Below are 22005 nucleotides of genomic sequence, written 5' to 3'. Positions count from 1 at the left end.
CACTCCCGTGGTCCCGACCACCAGAGAGGCCAGCGCTTTTTCCTATAGTGTGCAAGCACAACCACCGCTGCTGAATTACAGGGTGGCCGTAACCATGGAAACGAGCGGTGTATAATGTGATGGAAAAATTAATCTAGCCAGCAAAGGAGGCGATGTGGACAATGGCAATACAGTAGTAAGTGCCTTAAATTAATAGTTATCCAACCCCTAAAATGCCTCCCCATACGCCCGCGCCCCTCACAGAGGTTGTACTGACCTGGCTCCCCGACACCCGCGTCACATCTGACGCCCGCAAGGCCGTGGATGCATCTTCCTGTCGCCCAGATGAAAACGGCCTCCCTAGCGTCACCCGTGATGCTAGGTGTGATACACATGTGATACGAATGTATAAGAATGAGTGGAATAATGGTGATTGACACTCAAGTAGTCATGAAACCTTAGTATAGACGTGTATATAAGTGGAGAGGAGAGTACTGGAGTTCAGGAAAACAAAGAAGATTCTCAGGCATTGTCACAAGTCAGGGAAACAAGTTATTGTGCATGAACACATGAAGTGTTCATAATGAGACTTTTCTCTCTGCGCATGATCAAGTAAATATGATCACGCGCTTACATGCCCAATCACGAGTTTATGAAATCATATTTGCTTATAAAGTTAGGGGGGTTTCCACTGGGAATTTTGGGATTGGTTGAAGATGCGGCAGATGTGCCTTGCGCTGTTCCCAGATTCTTCCCCTTGCTGATTGTTGGAATCCCCCAATCTGTGGGCAACAGGTGAAGCTACAATATCTGGTTATGTATTGATGCTTTACTTACTTACTCATGATAGTCAAGATAACTGTTTTAATTATGATAACTCTTATTGTCAACCATAATTTTATTATCATTTATCATAAATAAAGTAATTGTTTTGCTTTAACTGACTTAAAGAGGACCTTTCATCAGTCTAATTATGGTCTTGCCTTATAGAGCGGCCCCCACTGATGCCATGGCACTTAGCCAGGGCGAATGAGCTCCTCCCTAGCTAAGAGCAGTGCACTCTGATTGGATGCGCTCACAGCCAGGGAGAAGAGAACCGCCCCCAGCGAAACTGCGAGTCTCCTCCCTAGTATAACAGAGTCGGCTCGTTATAATATAAGGCGCCAAAATCAACTGAGCCAACAGCGGACGAACGGGGGGGGGGGGGGGGAATTTGGAAAAAAAATAAGTACCATGGCATCAGTGGGGGTCGCCCTATAAGGTAAGACCATAATGTGACTAGGGCAAAACTGATGAAAGGTCCTAGTCTGTGTGCTAGTGAGAGCTCCGTAGTAGTGCTAGCAACAGACAAAACACTAGGGAGGTTCGTTCTCGTTGGGGCCCCTTTCTTGGCGGCCCCCCCACGCTGGATGTTTTCAGCTCCTCAACGGGAAGATGCATCAGAAGCCGTGCGGGCGTCAGAAGCGACGTGGATGCCGCGGGGACAGGTAAGTACAACCTCTGGCAGGGGCGTATGGAGAGGCATTTTAGGGGTTTGATAACTCTATACATGATAAATGCCATTTGCTGAAGTGAGACATCCCGTTTAAATGACCCAAGGTCAGTAAAAAAATAAAATACTGATGTGTGAGCAAACATGTTGAAATCAATGGGCATGTTTGCTGTCTGGGGAAAAATGCACACGTCCGTAAAAAATGGAAATGTGAATGAGGCCTTAATGTGTATTGGAATCTGTTGTCTTGGGGAGCCCAAAACACAGTTGGCCTGTGCCGTCAGTCCAGCTCCACACTCCCCCCTCCCATCCCTCCCACCGTCAGTTGTAGGTCCTTTGCATCATACCCTGAGAAGCATCCTCTGGTCCTTGTGTGCAATCAGGTTCCTTAGAAGGGTGGATTTTTACCATTTATATGACCCCGCAAAAAGGGTCCGCTTCCCACAAAAACATGCTTTGTCTTCAATAAATGAGAAATTTAATTGCAGTGTTGCTTGTTCCTTTTAAAGGGGTACTCCAGGAAAACACATCCAGCCATTGTAGTTACTGTATTATTATTAACAACTCTGTAAGTATGGAAAATGCATTAATTGATACGTTTTCGTTTTTCCCAGCGTTAAACCAGCAGAAATGATGGTCATCTTGTATTCCATATATGGAGGAATAATGGAACTTCCCAAAAACATTAATGTCGGGTAAAGCTTTATTTATTTGCACTGTTCGTTTGCAATGAAACCTGATAGGAAGGCCCTCTGCCCCTGTCCATATGAAGGGAGTGTGGAATCTATGCCATTGATGAAGACTGTGGAGCAGTCGAATGTGACGTTCTCTAACTGTCTCGGTCATCAAGAATGCACAAGGATGAGATGAAGAGAAGTCTCTTTTAAAGGGAATGTGTCACCTATAACTTTCCTGCCTTTTAAAACCAGATGGTGTCACACTTCTATTTATTCTTATCGGTTTTATTTTTTCTGATTTGTAGATTTTTGGATTACATTTTCTAGGCAGAGTTACTATAGAGATGAGCTTTACAGCAGATACATGGACCATAGACACAGTAAACTGGAGGTTCCTATTGACTTCTATGGGAGAGTTTTCTAGACATGCCCTGTCAACTGTGCAAAGGTCACTGTAGGGGGTGACCTTTCTCAGGTGGTGTTTCCTTTCTGCTGCAGCTCTCTCCCTCTCACAGTGCGGGGGACATGTCCTTTCTGCTGCAGCTCTCTTCCTCTCACAGTGCGGGGGACATGTCCTTTCTGCTGCAGCTCTCTTCCTCTCACAGTGCGGGGGACATGTCCTTTCTGCTGCAGCTGTCTTCCTCTCACAGTGTCGGGGACGCGTCCTTTCTGCTGCAGCTCTCTCCCCCCGTTACAGCTTCTAGAAGCGGATCTGGCCGGTGTCAGTTGAAGGATGGAACTGAACATGTGCAACCACCTCAGTGATGTCCTTTCTGCTGCAACTCTCTTCCTCTCACAGTGCAGGGGACGTGTCCTTTGTGCTGCAGCTCTCTCCCTGTAACTGTTACAGCTTCTTGTAGTAGTTCTGACGGGTGCCAGTTGAAGGATATACAGCTCAGCTTTGTTCTCTGTTGAAGGATGGAACGGAGTATGTGCGTCCACCTCAGTGATGTTACTGAGGCGGATGGAGAGATGAGGAAAAGAACAAACAGCAGGTGGCGCTTGACAGAAATATTTTATTTAATAACTCCGTGGCTATTCCAAATATTTAATTATATACATTTCCCAAAGCGTTCAGATCCAGGGGCTGGAGAATTTTTTGTGGCACCATCCCTTACGTGTGCCCCTAGAGGTGCCCATGCACCTTCAAGCCACAGAATGAACATTGTCTGTATTCTGAGCTTTCTCTCCCTGCTTCCTCATACACTTAAACGCTTCATCCCAACGTACTACACTGCTCATAAAAATAAAAGGGAACACTTAAACACAATGTAACTCCAAGTCAATCACACTTCTGTGAAATCAAACTGTCCACTTAGGAAGCAACACTGAGTGACAATCAATTTCACATGCTGTTGTGCAAATGGGATAGACAACAGGTGGAAATTATAGGCAATTAGCAAGACACCCCCAATAAAGGAGTGGTTCTGCAGGTTGTGGCCACAGACCACTTCTCAGTTCCTATGCTTCCTGGCTGATGTTTTGGTCACTTTTGAATGCTGGCGGTGCTTTCACTCTAGTGGTAGCATGAGACGGAGTCTACAACCCACACAAGTGGCTCAGGTAGTGCAGCTTATCCAGGATGGCACATCAATGCGAGCTGTGGCAAGAAGGTTTGCTGTGTCTGTCAGCGTAGTGTCCAGAGCATGGAGGCGCTACCAGGAGACAGGCCAGTACATCAGGAGACGTGGAGGAGGCCGTTGGAGGGCAACAACCCAGCAGCAGGACCGGTACCTCCGCCTTTGTGCAAGGAGGAACAGGAGGAGCACTGCCAGAGCCCTGCAAAATGACCTCCAGCAGGCCACAAATGTGCATGTGTCTGCTCAAATGGTCAGAAACAGACTCTATGAGGGCCCGACGTCCACAGGTGGGGGTTTTGCTTACAGTCCAACACCGTGCAGGACGTTTGGCATTTGCCAGAGAACACCAAGATTGGCAAATTTGCCATTGGCGCCCTGTGCTCTTCACAGATGAAAGCAGGTTCACACTGAGCACATGTGACAGACGTGACAGAGTCTGGAGACACCGTGGAGAACGTTCTGCTGCCTGCAACATCCTCCAGCATGACCGGTTTGGCATTGGGTCAGTAATGGTGTGGGGTGGCATTTCTTTGGAGGGCCGCACAGCCCTCCATGTGCTCGCCAGAGGTAGCCTGACTGCCATTAGGTACCGAGATGAGATGCTCAGACCCCTTGTGAGACCATATGCTGGTGCGGGTGGCCCTAGGTTCCTCCTAATGCAAGACAATGCTTGACCTCATGTGGCTGGAGTGTGTCAGCAGTTCCTGCAAGATGAAGGCATTGATGCTATGGACTGGCCCGCCCGTTCCCCAGACCTGAATCCAATTGAGCACATCTGGGACATCATGTCTCGCTCTATCCACCAACGTCACGTTGCACCACAGACTGTCCAGGAGTTGGCAGATGCTTTAGTCCAGGTCTGGGAGGAGATCCCTCAGGAGACCGTCCGCCACCTCATCAGGAGCATGCACAGGCGTTGTAGGGAGGTCATACAGGCACGTGGAGGCCACACACACTACTGAGCCTCATTTTGACTTGTTTTAAGGACATTACATCAAAGTTGGATCAGCCTGTAGTGTGTTTTCCCACTTTAATTTTGAGGGTGACTCCAAATCCAGACCTCCATGGGTTAAAAAATTTGATTTCCAGTTTTTAATTTTTGTGTGATTTTGTTGTCAGCACATTCAACTATGTAAAGAACAAAGTATTTCAGAAAAATATTTCATTAATTCAGATCTAGGATGTGTTATTTTTGTGTTCCCTTTATTTTTTTGAGCAGTGTATATGTTTCTTCAGTGGAACGAGAGGAGAAAGCTGCTGCCGGACTCCTCTCCAGGGATAACAAAAGGATCTGTCAGTGGAGACTCGGGAGCTCCCCATAAGTGGGGCTTAAAACCAAATCTGGAATGGACTATTCCGTTTTACCTGCTTGTGGTCCTTTGTGCACTGGAACCTGTTGCCCGCTTCATCTAGGATAGATAATGGTGGCCCATGTGACGGCGCGCAGTCCCAGTTCTGTGTGAAGAGGGCATGTTAAAAATGTACATTCATCACCTAAATATTAGGACTGTAATATTGATAGCTCCATTTACAACATGTTAACAGTGTTTTCTAATTTTATCAGTGTAATCTGGTGACAACTGTCTTTACACGGTTCTGTTTCTCTGTCTTGTAGTCAGATTCTCTCTGTTGCTGACATGTATGGATTAGAAGGGCTTCGAGAAGTCGCTATTTACACTCTGAAAAGGGATTACTGTAACTTTTTCCTTAAGGTACTGAATCTATAATCTGTCTTGTGCTCTTATTATGTGCCTGTTATTGCAAAGCATCAGTAAATTCTTCTTCTTCAGCTGTAAAATTCCTTTAACGAGTAACTAAAGTTTTATTCAACTTTAAAAAAATAAAAATCGCCCAAATGCCCTAAAATACTAAAAATAATTTTCCTAATATACTTTATTGTTTTTGATATTTCCCACTAAAGCCCTGTTTACCAGCGTGTTTTGAAATCGCTCTTCTGGCGCATAGCAGCGACGTACGGAGTACGGACTCTGCGCTGTATCAATGAGGCTGTAGAGAACAGTGTACGGGCAAGAGCACACATTGCTGCTCCTGCCTGTGCCCCCTGAGGTTTACTACATCCTGGCATAGCACATGGGTACTCTGTAACAACGTGCTATGCCAGGATTAGCTTACATGCAGGACTTGTAGCTTAGCGATGCAGGCACACCGTGTGCTGTCCGCATCGTCTGTCCGTTCCATAGCCCTGCAAAAAATAGAACACGTCCTATTCTTGTTTATTTTGCGGACAAGGACAGGCATTGTTACAATGGATCCACAAAAAAAAATAAAACGGATGCAACACAGATGTTACACAGACGCCATCTGTATTTTTTGCAGACCGCAAAATACATAGTCGTGTAAATACACCCTAAAATAAAATAAAAAAATTATTAACACAAAAAATGTTTTTTTTTTTTTTTAAATCATAAACCTTGATTTTGCTTTGTTTTATTTGATATATTTTATATGAAAAAAGAAAGCGTTGGGCGGGTATGGATTGTGTGTCTGTAATACAGTATAACATGATCCATGCTCCTGTAGGTAAGCAATGGTTTTCAAGCATAGCTTTCCATTGGACATTATAGTACCAAGTGCGCACATAGGGGGCATTCAATGGAAACCCATCACGCTGAAAATGCATTCCAGTCTGCGGACATCATGTTCTAGAGCAGGCTGAGCGGAGCAGTTGGATATATAGTTTGGTGGGAAAAGATTCAGCAGAACTAGTCCTCTATTGAGGCCATGGCTCTTTCTGGGATTAGGAGTCCAGTGGGCGGTCTCACTCAGTGATTGAGCTATTTATGCGCAGTCTTCCAGAGATTGCCAGCTCAGAGTGTAGGCACCCGAATTGTTTTAGGGCTTGCTCTGTAAACCCTCCCTGCCAATGGGTAGTTATGAGAAAAATTCACAGGGTTCTCAAAAGGGTTTTGCTAGGGTGAAGTGTGCTGTGACTAGAGATGAGCCAAGCGATTTCGGATGCAACATCCGAAGTCGCTTCGCAAAAAAATTTGTTATAATGAATTTTTTAGAGAAGCGTCTTCGGATGTAGCATCTAAAGCTCGCTTCGCTCATCTCTAGCTGCGACCCTACTCTTAAAGAGGACCTATCATTTCTCCTGACTTGTCTGTCCTAGTACCTACTTGCATTCTCCATGCAATAATTATTCTAGAGCACCTTTTCATATTACTGTATGTTGTACCATCCCTTTGTTATTCCTGCTAGACATTTATGAATTTCAGTTCCTCAGGTTGTTACCATTCTGGGGTGTGTCCCTGACCAGTCTGATACTGTCAGGACTGATTGGATAGTGTCAGACTGTGCAGAAACAACCCCCCCCCCTTACTGGTGACACCCAGTTGTACCTTCATTCATAAACCTTTGGCAGGAATAGTAGAGAAGTGACACAGGCAGGGTTTCTGCTGTTTTAAAAACTCATAAAACTGTGGCAGAATTGCATTTTTTCCAATTCCACCCCAACTTGTCACTACTTTGCATGCAAAAGTAAAAGGTGCCATTAAAAAATACAAATTGTCCCACCAAAAAAAAACATATGGCTACGTGAACGGAAAAATAAAAAAGTTATGGCTCCAGGAAGGGAATAAAAACCGAAAAACTGAAAAATCGCAGGGTCCTGGAGGAGTTAAAGTGAATCTGTAATGGGTGCCCTCCCTATCCAGCTGTTAGCATACACCCCCTCCCTGGCTGCTTTGGTGGACAGGGCCAGGCAGTAAGGAGTGGAGCTTGGGTGCAACATGAACAATGGTGACACCCTTGTTGCACCAAAGGGCTAATTTGCATATTAAGAAAAAGTATCATCAGTCGGGAATGGAGCCTCGGATCAGTGAACCACTGCTATGTGTCTATGCAAACAGTTGGATAGGGAGGTCGCTGGGGACTGAATCCCTTTAAGCTAAAAGTTGCCGTATATACCGTAGATACTGCTGTATTTTAATAAAGAAAAGTTTTTTTACTTCTGTCTTATTGATCACCTATATGCGGTAGAGTGCAGGTGTCGCATACAGTACGTGCCCGCCTCTTCATGGACGTCCATTACCCCACTCATGATAGATTGCTCATATGCAGCAGTATTACTAAATGGGCGAAGGCACAGTAATAATAAAAAAAATATTGAGTGCTGGAACCGGGGAGGCTGATGATATGACAGGATATGATTTCATCTGCTGTTCTGTCAATCACAGCTGCCTGAGCTAAAAGCAACCGTCACTGCGCTGCTCAGTGCTATTAACAATGTCAGTTCAGGTTATAATGCAGGAAAGGGTAATGCACATTGAAGAGTGAGCCTTTTATGATAATTATAAACTAGGCTTTAAAGGGGTTGTCCAAGTTATTATTATTGATGACCTATCCTCAGGATAACAAATGAAGAGAGGCAGCGGCAGCATCTCCAGTGAACGGGCTTTACAGAAAGTGTGCCATAAAATCAAGCAGCAACGTTTTGGCTGTATCCCAGCCTTTGTCAAGCCTAATACAGAGTGATAATCTCTACCCTTTTAAAGTGCATGCAGCTCCACCCACAAACAGGGGGAACCAATGCAATATATAGCAGCCTTTTACAATTAACATCACAACCAATGAATAGTGTCTTATAATCAAACTAAAAAGCATACACCCGCAGGTGCATGACGTGTGCTCACCTTAAACAGTGCACCGCAGTATTGTCCGTTCATCACGGCCAGCGGGACTCACATGGCGCGTCTCCAGAGGCGCATTGCGCATGTCAGTGTTATTATCCATAAGTGTTCAGGACCTGGGGAGCACACCGGTCATGTGACCCTGGTCACATGATGGTCATGTGAACAACACATGACCACAATCTCCTCCTGTTCATCCACACTTAAAGGGAACCTGTCATGTGGATATTATTTGATTATAATCTAACTAATTATATACAATTATTAACTACTAAAAAGTGCCTTAGATGTATTCACTTACTGGTGTGACAGATGATTACCTCATAATATACACACAAAGATGCCACATGCCGCATGCTAATGAGCTGATTTGAGTCCAGCATGATGTCTTTGAGTCCAGCGTTTATTTAATTAACAGCTATAGCCACTCCCCTGCCCACCTGCTGCTGATTCATATGGAAAATAACTGTCAATCAGCAGCAGGTAGGCGGGAAGAGTCAGGAGCTCATGAATATTCATGACTCATCATTATCAGCTGGAGCTTTTCAATACAAGATGTTGGCAGATTGACTGGGTCAATTAAAGAAAGTGACCCAGCATTTTGCTAAGAGAATCAGTCACTTATTTATGTTGCCCTTAGTTAGGACACCATAAAACTGGTGACGGGTTCCCTTTAAATATGTATGGGATATATGTGAGATCCGGGCGTATAAATGTGAATCTTGATATGCCTAGCGAATATGTATATAAACAACCGTATCCCCATGTAACCAGGGGTAAAAATGGATGCGTATAAATACCATATCGATCTGCTGCCCTATCTATTTGAGCACAATACAATGCATGCTATTACCATATTCCGATACTAGTGGAGATTACGTAAATTATTGGAGATTGTATAGACCAGTGAAGGTCAAACCGCGGCTCCCCAGCCGCTGCTAAAGGGGCGGGGCCGTGTGGAGGTCACTGTTAAGCGGTAGATCGTTGTGGAGGGTTACTGTTAAGGGTGCGGGCCACTGTGGAAGTCAGTGTTAAGGGGTGAGGTGCTGTAGTGGTTACTTTTAAGGGGGTGGGGCATTGTGAGGTCACCGTTAAGGGGGCGGCCCACTGTGTAGGTCTGTGTAATGGGGGCAGGGCACTGTGGAGGTCACAGTTAAAGAGGACCTTTCACTAGAATAAAACATCTAAACTAACTATAGACATGGAGAGTGGCGCCCAGAGATCTCCCTGCACTTACTGTTATACCTGGGCACCGCTCCGTTCGCCCGGTATAGCCTCCGGTATCTTCATAGTTAGGCTCCACCCAGGGGAACCTGCCGGCGTCTCATTCTCCCATGCTGTAGCGCTGGCCAATCGCAGCACTCAGCTCATAGCCCGAGAGGAAAAAAAGCCTCTCAGGCTATGAGCTGAGCGCTGCGATTGGCCAGCGCTACAGCATGGGAGAATGAGACGCCGGCAGGTTCCCCTGGGTGGAGCCTAACTATGAAGATACCGGAGGCTATACCGGGCGAACGGAGCGGCGCCCGGGGATAACAGTAAGTGCAGGGAGATCCCTGGGCGCCGCTCTACATGTCTGTATACTTAGTTTAGATGTTTTATTCTAGTGAAAGGTCCTCTTTAAGAGCTGCCGCTCTGTGGAGGTCAATGTTAAGGGGCGGGCCACTGTGTAGGTCAGTGTAAAGGCGGCAGGGCTCTGTGGAGGCCACCGTTATGGGGGAGTCCTCTGTGCTGGTCACTGTTAAGGGGACGGCGTACTTTGGAGGTAACTGTTAAGGGGCGAGGTGCTTTGGATGTCATTTAGGGGGCAGGCCTCTTGAGGTCACTGTTAAGGGGGTGGGCTGCTGTGAAGGTAAATTTTAAGGGGAACACTGTTATGGGGCAGGGGGCTGTAAAGGTCACATTTAACGTGGTGGGGCACTGTGGAGGTCACTGTTAATGGGGTGGGCTGCTGTGGAGGTTTGGGGTGCTGTACAAGTCACTGTTATGGGAAACACTGTGGATATCTTTTAACCTCACACACAAACATTAAATGAAATGGTGGAAATCTACCCATGCGAATCCAGGTCATCCTGCTAGTTGTCTATAATTGTGACTTACAATGTGGTCTCATTCTAATCTATTAGTAACCAATGCAGAAATCCGGGTAATTCTGAAGGATTTATTGCAACTGTACCTTATATTTTTGAATTGGAGGGTGAACTGGAGAGTGGAGGGTCGCTTTTCAGAACTCTTCTAAGGGGTCATCTGTTTTGGGCATTCCCTGTTAAATTCCCTGAAAATAAGTTATTTCATGGTGTTCCATTGCTTGGTTCTCTACTGATCATCTACAGTATAATTTGCAAGGAAACCCAGAAGCAAGTGTTTAACTTTCCTGCACCCATGGGAAAATTACATGTAGCGCATAGACATACTGGGTCCTCCAGAGAGAAGAAGCTCATTGTAGCGACTGTGTCTAATCAATGAGGGTCCTACCAGGCCAAGGGCAAGGTGCGGCTGGCCGTGTGCAATGAAGGAACACCAACCGACGGCAACCAATGTCTGCGAGTTTGCGGTAATTTATGCAGACATTGGTTTGCTTCAGGTGGACATGGGTTGCATGGGGGCCGTACCCTCATGGTAGTGTGTTTTATGTATTCTAGTATTTATTAAGTGACTATAACCCTGGTTCTCGTTCACGATGATTCATTGTGATTATATTTGTCAGCTGTGTGTCAGCACTAACATTTTTAGAAATCCTGTAGAGGAGCAGATGTCTTCAGCATTGCTGCGTCATCTGCTGCCATCCAAAGTGTGAGAATTGAGCTTGCTATAGAATTTCTGTGTCGGAGGAATCATTTCCTGCAGAAGTAAAATATATTTTGGGTTTTTGATATTTCCCCTTTTTTTTTTCCCTTGAAAGATTATTTTTTTTCCCTTCAGATTTCAAGAACCTTTCAGAAGATTCCTATTTATTTTGCTCTGAGATGGTCCTCGTGTCGGTGTGCTTGTAATATAACCCAGCTGCCTCTTCCTCGTGTTCTATGGGGAAATTGGCTGATGGGAATTACAGGACCCCCATCCTCCTGATGGGAGAGGAGAGATATGACGTGCATCTGTCAGGAATTGATGGCATATTCTGTCGGTTCATAGATGTGTAAGCTGGGGTACCCCCTTTAAGGCTAACAGAAGTGTAATAAGCACTTCTTGCATTCAGAATGTATTAGATCCTAAAGCTGTGTAATGAATGCAGGGTCCTGAAATTATTGATACACATTATAGAATAAAGAGTATATCATCCACATAAAGGCTCATGGACACAACCGCATTTTCATCTGCGTGCTATCTGCATTTCTTTTGTGAGCGCACTCGCTCATTCTTGCACACATTTGTATTTTTTTTTGAGGGTTCTTTTGTCTGTTCTGCAAATTATAGAGCAGGTCCTATTCGTGTCTGAATGAGCGGGCAAGAATAGCCCTTTCTGTTGGTGGGAGTAAGAAAAAAGGAATGAACATGTGGATCCAAACTTTTCTTGCCAAAAAACGGACACTGCCATGCATATGAGCCCCAAGATACCCTTTAGGGTACATCCACAGTACCAGCAAAGTTAGGGCCCTTGCACACGATCGTATGCCCTCCGAGACATCTGGTCCATGAGCGGGCTGTATGTCGTGGAGCGGCATTGATCGTGTGCACGGGAGAGCACAGCATCATAGATTACAATGATGCTGTGCACGTCTGGTCGCTCGGGGGACTATTGTCCCGCACTCATATGATCTTATAAGTATTGGACAGTAGTCCCGTCGGCGGCCTGACGTGCACAGCATCATTGTAATCTATGATGCTGTTTGCTCCCGTGCACACGATCAATGCCGCTTCGGGACATACAGCCCGCTCACAGACCGTATGCCTCAGAGGGCATATGGTCGTGTGCAAGGGCCCTTAATGAGGATTTAGCACTTCTCCTCCACATACTGCGGTAAAAATACGCAAGGAAAATTGACCTGTGGTGCATATTTTAGGGTACTTTCACACTAGCGTTCCCAATGCATTCTGAATTGATAGAAATCCGTTCAGTTTGCATCAGTATGCCTTCCGTTCAGTCAGTGTCAAGCGTTTTGGCCGGACATAATACCTCAGCATGCTGCAGTATTATGTCCGTCCAAAATGCCTGATCAGTCGCCGGAATGCCGGCATTAATTCCCATTGACTTACATTAGTGCCGCATCCGGCATTGCAAAACAACTGAAGAACGGATCTGTCCTTCCGATCTGCGCATGTGAAAAAGACTGCAAGATGGATCCGTCCATCCGCATGACAAGCGGAGAGACGAATCCGTTCTTGCAATGCATTTGTAGACTGATCCGCACCCGGATCCGTCTACAAATGCTGTCAGTTGTCACACTGATCGGCGGATCCGCAGTCTGCTCCGACGACGGAACTGCCTGCCGGAACACACTAACGCTAGTGTGAAAGTACCCTTAAAGCAGGTCAATTTATGCTTTATGCGGATTTCACCCTTTGCAAAATCTGTAATGCACTTTGGTGCATTTTTTTTCTGCTGCGGATTTCCAGCAGAAGCACATGCTGATTTTCAGTCGCACATGGACATACACCCTCAATGTTTTGCTCTGTCTTTGCTTACTTCTTTCTCTTGCACTCTCTCTCTCCCTCTCTTGCACTCTTTTGCTCTATCTACTTTCTCTCTCTCATGCTCTCTAACCCCTCCCTTGGCACTCGCTCTGCTCTGAGCCACTCCTGTGACCATTCTCTGCCCTATTGTGCTGCGTTGTTATTTAGCTGCCAGTGTTGTCTCAGTGGACTCTTAGGGGGTCATTTGCGATCAGAAATACGCCTATATTCGGCGTATTTCTGGTGCAGATTGCGGCTCAAAAGCTATTTACACCGCAGTCTGCGACTTTTCCCTGCTCACGCCAGGTCTATAAAAAAAAAAAAAAGGGGGTGTTGTGGGGACGGGACAGCAGGCCGACCTCATTCATAATTTTCTACACCTGTTTTAGGCTGTCTTACATTTAGACCAGCGCTGGATATGCCGAAGTTATGTAGAGGCCGGCACCGCTACATAACTTCAGGGGATCGACCTCCAGCACAGGGGCTTATTAAGACCGGCGTCTAAAACGCAGATCTTAATAAATGACCCCCTTACAGCCTTATTTGGGGTAGAATTAACTAACTTACAAACTGCATACTTTTAGACACAACATGCGGGATCTTCTTATCTTAAAGGCGTTGTCTTATCTCACAACATTTGTGGCATATCGCTGGGATATGCCATCAATGTCTTACGCAGATCCCACCTCTGGGACCTTCTCCTATCTCCAGAACGGAGCTCCCAAAGTGAACAAGCGTGCACTGCACATGTGTGGCCACCCTCTATGCATTTCTGTGGGAGTGGCAAAAATGTACTAAGTCCCATAGAAATGAATGGACAACACAACACGTAAGCTTTGCCGCTGTTCCATTCAGTTCTGTGGAGCTGCCAGATATAGCGAAGCTCAGCAGTTATCTGGCACTGGAGGCCTATCCTAGTGATAGTCCACCAATGTTGGAGGTGAGACAAGGGGACCCCACCATTAGCGGAGAGAACACATGTATATGCTGCGTCCCCTTTTTATGCTCAGCTGTTTTCAGTAGTCCAAGTGTATTGAATAGAGAACTCTGTGCATTGGCAGTGTCCTCAAGATTGAAGGCGGGCCCATTCTTGAGAGGTGCAGGTCCTATCTCTGGGACCCTCTATCAAACCTTTATGGCATATTCTATTGATATTGACGTGGCTGTATAGCACTTCCAAATGGCAGCGGTGCCCAACTAGGATCCTAATCCATCCTCCCTATTTAAATCAGACATGGCACTCGTCAACGTCAGTTGCAACTCACAAAAGTGAACGTGAACTTTTTCGGTCTAATACTTGAACCTCAGACACAAAGAAAAGACTATACATAGGTTTTAGAAACGGGAAAAAACAAAATGCATGGGTACAGTGTATCCATCAAAGCATATACAAAGACAATGATTTGGAATAATACTAGTTATATACAGTAGTGGACACAGGTATAAGTATGTCCCTGGTGGGTAGAGGAAGAAGTATTATGTATCAGGCATTACTGGGTAGGTGTTATATAGCTGGAATGCTCAGTAATATATCCACAGATACCAGTGTATAATACTGGAGGACTAGCCATCCAAAAGAAAAAAACTGCATTTAATGGGAGAATACCTAAATGTATAGCCATATATGATATAAAAGGGCAAGTAGGAATGCCATTATATATCATATAATGAACCCAAAAATAAGGAAGGCCTAGTGTTAGAATAATATAGTCTAATATAGCTACAATAGCAACTGTCCAAAAATGGAGTACTTATCAGTAGTATGTAAAAGATTAATATATCGCCCTAATCAATGGCACAATGCATAGAATGGACATAAGCACAGTGTTGATAGAAGATACATATAATAGTCACCAAACATCATCAATACAGGTGGTATATATGCCAGCAGGGGTCCTAGTAGACTGATCTAGAGAAACATCTGGTGGTCAACTCACTGGACTGCAGAAGCCATGGGCTAGGAACAGGAAGATGCAGCTCATCTGCTACAGGTTCCGATGAGCGCATACTAATTATCTGCTCCTGCCAGAAACTGTGTGTGATAGCAGTGATGATGTCATAAGGTGCGTCCTAGATCCAGTGTCTCAAACTGTGAGGCTAGCTGGGTCAAGGTGCACTTACCTCCCGATCAAACTAGCGTCTCTAATAGTGAGACTGTTTTGGGATGAACTGCGCATGTAACTCCATCAGTATACTACTGGGGGGACCAGCTCCCTCCAGTGGTATTGCTATAAAGCCGCATAGAAAGAAGGAAAAGGACCACAAAAGTAAACAAGAATAAATGAATAAACAGGCAAAAAGACAAGCCAAAAGGAGAAGGGGAAAAAGGAAAGGAAAAGACAAAAAAATAGAGAAAAAAAGAAAGGAGAAACAGAAAGAAATTGGGAATAGGAACCATGAGTCGCCCTGGGGTATTAGCGTTGTGTAGATTGATGAAGCAAACTGTCAGTGCAGTAGATGTAGATAAAAGGACTGGATCACATAATATCTGTGGACAGAATGATGTCTCAAAAGGCTTTATTATGGCAACCCTGTGAAGATGAGTCCTTCACAAGACTTTGCTTTAGCACATCTGCTAAGATTTTTTTTAAATAAATTACTGGAAGGTTCTGAATATGGTACTACCTGTTGAGGCCCCTAGGGGCCAAGGAGAGGAAACCAGTAGGCCTCTCTGTTTTAGTAACTTGACACAATCTCATCCGCTTCTATGCGTTAGTATCTATTCTAACACTTGGCATCTCAAGTGGTCTCTGTAGGAGAGATGACACAACACATCGGGGACCAATTGGTCTGCAAAAATCCAATATATGTTTTTAAAAACTTTTCCCATTGCCATCCCATTTTCTCGCCCATATTCATTGGGGGACACAGAGACCATGGGTATAGCTATGTCCTCTAGGAGGCGTTGACACCTCGCCTCCCTGTTCTCCCGGGGTCGAGTTGCGCCAGTGCCGGTCATCCGCACTGCTTCCTCCCCCACAGAAGACAAGGTGGACCAGGGCAGCCTCGCTCCCCTGCATCCCGCCAGCCAAAGGGTCACCCATCCAAGCCCCCCCTTTTCCAGCGTCCTGCCACTATGGTGCCAGTAGCTGAAGGGGTGACTCTGCTGAACCAGAGGATGGGTGAAGATGGCGGCAGAAAAGAGAAGAGAGGTGAGTACACAGGACTAGGTGAGCATGTTTGACCCTCTGGGTTGGTCTCCCCCTCCCTCGTGGTGGCAATAGTCTGTTCGCAGACAGGGATTCAGCATAGCCCAGCACCCGCAGCCATTCCAGCACCCCTGAAGTATTCCCTTCACTCCTCTTGTTGTCAAGAAGGGACATCGGCACATGGGGGGTTAATACGCCGTCCGGAGCGCACATGCAGGGAGGGGAGCGCAGGAGTCTTCTGCTCCCCTCCACCCTCCGGAGTCGGATCGATAAGGGCCGGCGCCGTCAACTAGTGCGGCACCTAACTCATTGCCACTCCCTTCCGGGAGCGGACGCCGGTCGCGCCGCTCCAGAGGGGGTTAACTGTATACGTTTGGCCGGCACCGCTTCGGTGCTCCAGCCGCGATATTCTTTGCCTGGCCCGCACTGGCGTCCGCCCGGCCCAACCGGCCGACACACAGGGTGCAACCCCCGTCCGTTGCCGGATGGGCGCATTCAACTGCTGCCCTGTTAATGCGACTCGGGTCCCTCTGCGCTCCGCCGTCCCTAATGCATAGTCCCGACATCCCCCGCTGCAGACCAGGAACATGCACCGGCAGACAGCACGCATTACTTCTTTCATTGGTGGGATAATTGCAACATTGCCCCTTCCACTACCATGGGGAATGAGTACACATCTTGGATGTTGCCACGGCTATAGATGCCTTAGCTTCTTCTACAAGTGGGGCGTAGCGAGTATCGTTACACGCTGGTGCCCTGTGCTCTTCTTCTAATGGTATTTCGGTGCTGCCAGTGGATACTGTGGCTGTTTCCACGTTGTGTCCTTTTCCTTCGGTGCCGGTTTGGGGCAGAAATATGACCACCTCTCTCTTCAGGGGGTTGCCCAGCGTCACTCATGTGTCCTAGCGTCCCTATGTCCATGGTCCTCCACTGTTCCAATATGTTATCCACCATTCCTGATGTGGGAAGTGGTTGTGCTGGCGCTCTGGTTTGGCTTTGCAGCGTGTTCTCCACTGGTGCGGTTTTCACGCTGGTACTAGCGTTCGCAGTCGCTGCAGTGGGGCATCCCCTCAGGTAAGGGTTCCACCCTGACGCTGGCTTGGTGGTTGTTCCTGTTCGACGCCCTTCCCAGGTGGAGTGTTTAAGGTTAGCTCTCCTTCCCTGAGGCAGTATGGTACCATTGTTTCTATCGGATTCCTCTAGTCTGCTCTCTGTTTGTGCTGGCGGGGCACACTGCGGCTCCTACGGTACGGGGGTCCTGCAGTAGCCATTACATACTCTGGCTTCTCCTGCACGGCTCTTTCGTCAGGTGACGGATTCTTCTAACGCCGAATTCGGTGGCGTACGCTGCATGGCCTCCTCCTTAGGCGGAGTATGGCGCCGCCACTCATCAGGTGGCTACTTCTGTGTAGCGCCTGTCCCAGATGGGGAATGGGCTTTGCCCTGCCCCCTTTTCCTTCCGTTTTTTTCCTTCTCTGGCTCAGGGTTCACGGTCACTCCGCAAACCTTGGAAGCTCCTACATTACTACTTCCCCTCATCTACGTTGATGCAGGGTATTTGTTCTGTGTTTTTTTTCTTCCAGTCTCGTTCCGGACTGACTGTTGGGCTGCGACATTTTTCCATATTCTCCTTCTACAGGTGAATCCTACCTGTTGGTCCTGGGTGTCCTACCTGTATCTACAACTACCTCTCAAGACTTGACTACTGACTGCCACGTCAGTCCGATTGTAGTCATGCCTTTTCACTGCACTTTCCGTGGCTAGACTATGAGACTCGTCACGCCAGGCAGAGCGGGGGTGCTGTCGCGACTCGCCACCGTTGCTGGAGTTTCATTCCTGGAACAGAACACCCCTTGTATTCTTCCTCCTCTTGGTCTGGTCGATATTTCCGTCGAGCAGCGTTGCTACTCCGTCAATACACGGTTGCTGACGGAACTCCTCTCCGCCGGTGATTCTCATATCGTCTCTACTTCTACCTAGCCAATGTATTGATTCCTTGACTTGCGGTTTTTTCTTGGTAGTTTATCAGCCGGCTTCTCAGTCTCCCCACAAGCCTCTCCGGCTCGAGAGACTTCGGTGGACCAATTACCGTTTCCAGAATTCCCCCCTTGAACCCTTGCAGGAGATTTCTCTCCGACTCCGGTTCTGGAATGTAGTTTTTTCTTGTGGCTATCACATCCATCAGACGGGTGTCCGGGTTGGGGCGCTCTCTTGCAGAGAACCTTCCTGGTTCTTCACAGGGATAAGCGATCCTCCGGCCCGTTTATTCCTTCTCCCGATGGTGGTCTCCGATTTCCATTTCAATGAAGAAATTGTCCTTCCATCACCGTGTCCCTCCCCTTCACACCCTAGGGAACGGGAGTTACACCATTTGAACGTTGTCAGGGCTCTGACGATTTATTTGCCAGCCTCCAGTTCCTTCCGGCGTACGGGCTCCTCTTTTTTGTCATCCCGGAGGGTCCTCACAAGGCATTGGCGGCCTACAGGGTGGCAATTGCACGTCTGCATTTGCTGAAGCATACTGCACCCGGGGCAGGGTTCCGCCCTTTGGTGTCACGGTCGGAGGATTCAAGGTTTGGCCGCGCAGTTGTGCAAGACGGCTACTGACCTCCTTACGCACATTCACAAAAAATTTCCAGGTGCATACTTATGTATCGGCAGGCGCTGCCTTGGGCCGCATGCTCTTGCAGGTGGCAGTTCTTAGTTGCCTGCAGGGGTGCTTGCTCCATGTGTCTGTGGTTTTCCCTCCCTGTGGACTGCTCTCGGACGTCCCATGGTCTGTGTGTCCCCCAATGAATATGGGCGAGAAAACGAGATTTTTGTATAACTTACCAGTAATATCTATTTCTTGCTCTTCATTGGGGGACACAGAACCCACCCAGTATTGTTGTTCGGCCACAGTTGTGGCTGTTGCTGGTTAGAACCTAGTTTGGTTCTCTGCATTGTTGCTGTTCCATGTTTTTTCGTTGGTTTACTTGCTTCTCCTACTGCTTCTCACAAACTGAAGCTCTCTCTCCAGGCTGGAGGCGGTATAGCTGCCAGTGGAGGAGCTAACAGCTTTATCTAGTGTCAACGCCTCCTAGAGGACATAGCTATACCCATGGTCTCTGTGTCCCCCAATGAAGAGCGAGAAAGAGATTTTACTGGTAAGTTATACAAAAATCTCGTTTTCATCAGGCCAATCATACGGTGGCCCAGTTGAGGTTCCAAACAGGCGTAAATAAATGAACAGGGGAATTCTTCAGAACTAGGTATGTTCTACAGTAGGTATTTGACCAGTATAGCTGTGGACTCAGTGGGGCTGGTTTTCTAAGTCTATAAATGGTGTCTAGCCCTGTGCCAGATTTATCACAGAGGCTCAGGCTGGATGATAAATGTAGGGAGAGGGATAGACACTTTTTTGTGTAACTCTATACCAACTGTTGGTTGGCCTTCTTTGGGACAGAAGTTTGTACCAGAATTGTGGCGTAAAATAGTGAGTCTTAGGTCATGCCCACTTTCCAGTGAAGACACACCCCTCACACTAAGCGCCACCCACTTTTTGAGTGACTTGAAAAATTTAGAAACCTTAGTTGTGCCAAAATGCGCCACTTTTGAGACAGGTTCTAGGCGCAGACACATTAGGAAATCTGGGCCAATGTGTTTCATTGTTGAAAGTTATCAAGTGTCTAAATAAGTGCTGATCTGCTGAAATTAAAGCTGCAGGAGGGCGATTATTTACCCGTGTGTCGCACGCTGCAGTGTACATGACCACATCGCAATGTCACTTTATGCCTTTTGGAAAGTTGTCACACATTCACCTCTCAGAGATTTGAGCTCTATATGTAAAAACCTACGGAATCCTTTTACTTCTGGTTGAAAGTACAGTCCTCGTCTTCCACAGCTCCCATATGGTGGGAAGAGTCCGTCTTTGAAGGCTATAGACGTCCTTTGTTCTCTTGCAACAATAAGCTTGTTTCTTGAGCCGGACTTGTAGGAAGTAAACCATCTCATAAACACTTTTTACTAATAGATCGTGGGAATTGTTGGTGACAATGTGTACGTGATTGACCTCTATTGAATTCAGTTTTGTTTTTTAATGACTTGAAATGCCTTTGTTTGTCTTTTGAGAGTTACTTATTTCCATTGCTTGTGTTTTAGCCTGTGGCCGGGATGCAGCAGTCTGTGTTGGAATGCCTGCATATTGCTCATTTGGTGGGAGAGGAGCCATTGTACACGTCATGTATGGAGTGAGTATGGAATATAGCAGCAATTCATTAACAATTTTCAGTTTTCCTGTTACATTTAAAGAGTAACTAAACTTTTTAATACATTTTGTTAACCTGTCCCTAATGCCCTAATAACAGTTTTTGTAATATACTTTATTATTGTATTTTTAATAGACCCCAAAGTGCACTTTTCCCCGTGCACTTAAAGTGGACTTTTGTGTACACCACTGACTTCTGAGAGGTGTACGGAGTTGACATTTTATGAATGGGGCAGCATCGCAGGGAGTACGGGCAGGTGCACACATTGCTGTTCCTGCCCGTGTCCCCCCCCGGAGGTTTTCCAAATCCTGGCATAGCACATGGGTATACTGTAACCATGTACTATGCCAGGAGTAGCTGAGCGGAGCGGGCTCCTGCTTCGCTAAGCTAAGAGTCCTGCATGTCAGCTTTTATCTTAACGGAGCAGGTAGGAGCCCGCTCTGCTCAGCTAATCCTGGCATAGCAGGTGGTTACAAGGGTATCCATGTGCTATGCCAGCATTTAGTGAACCTCTGGGGGACACGGGCAGGAACAGCAATATGTGCTCCTGCCCGTACTCCCTGCGATGCGGCCCCATTCATAAACTGTACAGCCTGTACTCCGTACACCGCCGAGAAGTCAGCGGTGTACAGAAAAGTCAATTTTAAGCGTACAGGAAAAGGTGCACTTTAGGGGGTTGGGGGGAGTCTATTAAAGGGTTTCTATCACTTCGTTTCACCTATTTAGCTTTCAGACACTAGCGATCCGCTAGTGTCTGCTTTATCTAACCATCCTAATATAAGAGCTTATTGTCCTGCCGTTTAGCTAAAAAAAGAACTTATATAGATATGCAAATGAGCCTCTAGGTGCTATGGGGGCGTGATTAGCACCTAGAGGCTCCGTCTACCTTAACAAACTGCCGCCGCCCAGCGCGTCCCTCCAGCCCGCCCATCTCCAGCTGAAGCGATCCTCTCCGTGCGCGTCTCTGTTCTGCGCATGCGCAGTGAATGTCTGATGCTTCCCTGCTCAGACATCTCCACTGCGCCTGTTCCTCGGAGCACTATGACGTCATCGGCGCAGGCGCAGTGGAGATGTCTGAGCAGGGAAGCGATCAGACATTCACTGCGCATGCGCCGAATACGAGGCGCATCGCATTCCGGAGGAGATGGGCGGGCTGGAGGGACGCGCTGGGCGGCGGCAGTTTGTTAAGGTAGACGGAGCCTCTAGGTGCTAATCACGCCCCCATAGCACCTAGAGGCTCATTTGCATATCTATATAAGTTCTTTTTTTAGCTAAACGGCAGGACAATAAGCTCTTATATTAGGATGGTTAGATAAAGCAGACACTAGCGGATCGCTAGTGTCTGAAAGCTAAATAGGTGAAACGAAGTGATAGAAACCCTTTAAACATACAAAATACATTAATAAAGTATATTTAAAAAAAACTGTTATTGGGGCATTAGGGACATGTTAACAAAAATGTATTCAAAAGTTTAGTTGCTCTATAAAGGGAATGTGTCCGCTATGAGATGGAGAATATATCATAGACAACAAACGGCTGCTCAAGGCATTGCTGCTCACCTTAAGGCCCCATTCACACGTCCGCAATTTTGCGGAACGGAAATGCGGACCCATTTATTTCG

At 46.7% G+C, this 22005-nt stretch overlaps 1 protein-coding gene across 5 annotated transcripts in view; it reads left to right on the top strand.

The window, feature by feature from the left end:
• Positions 1-22005, top strand: part of BTBD8 (BTB domain containing 8) — a 101915-nt gene that overhangs the window by 42405 nt on the left and 37505 nt on the right. For 4 of the 5 annotated variants that reach the window (XM_040406715.1, XM_040406719.1, XM_040406717.1 and 1 more), the window contains exons 6-8: positions 2086-2166; positions 5344-5440; positions 20278-20366. In XM_040406715.1, coding sequence (XP_040262649.1) covers positions 2086-2166; positions 5344-5440; positions 20278-20366 — 267 coding nt within the window. The remainder of the gene's footprint in view (positions 1-2085; positions 2167-5343; positions 5441-20277; positions 20367-22005) is intronic. The other variant, XM_040406716.1, reaches the window with a different exon arrangement.

Source organism: Bufo bufo, chromosome 9 (assembly GCF_905171765.1).
Source record: "Bufo bufo chromosome 9, aBufBuf1.1, whole genome shotgun sequence".
Classification (NCBI taxonomy): domain Eukaryota; kingdom Metazoa; phylum Chordata; class Amphibia; order Anura; family Bufonidae; genus Bufo; species Bufo bufo.
This window is presented reverse-complemented; position numbering and strand designations above follow the sequence as displayed.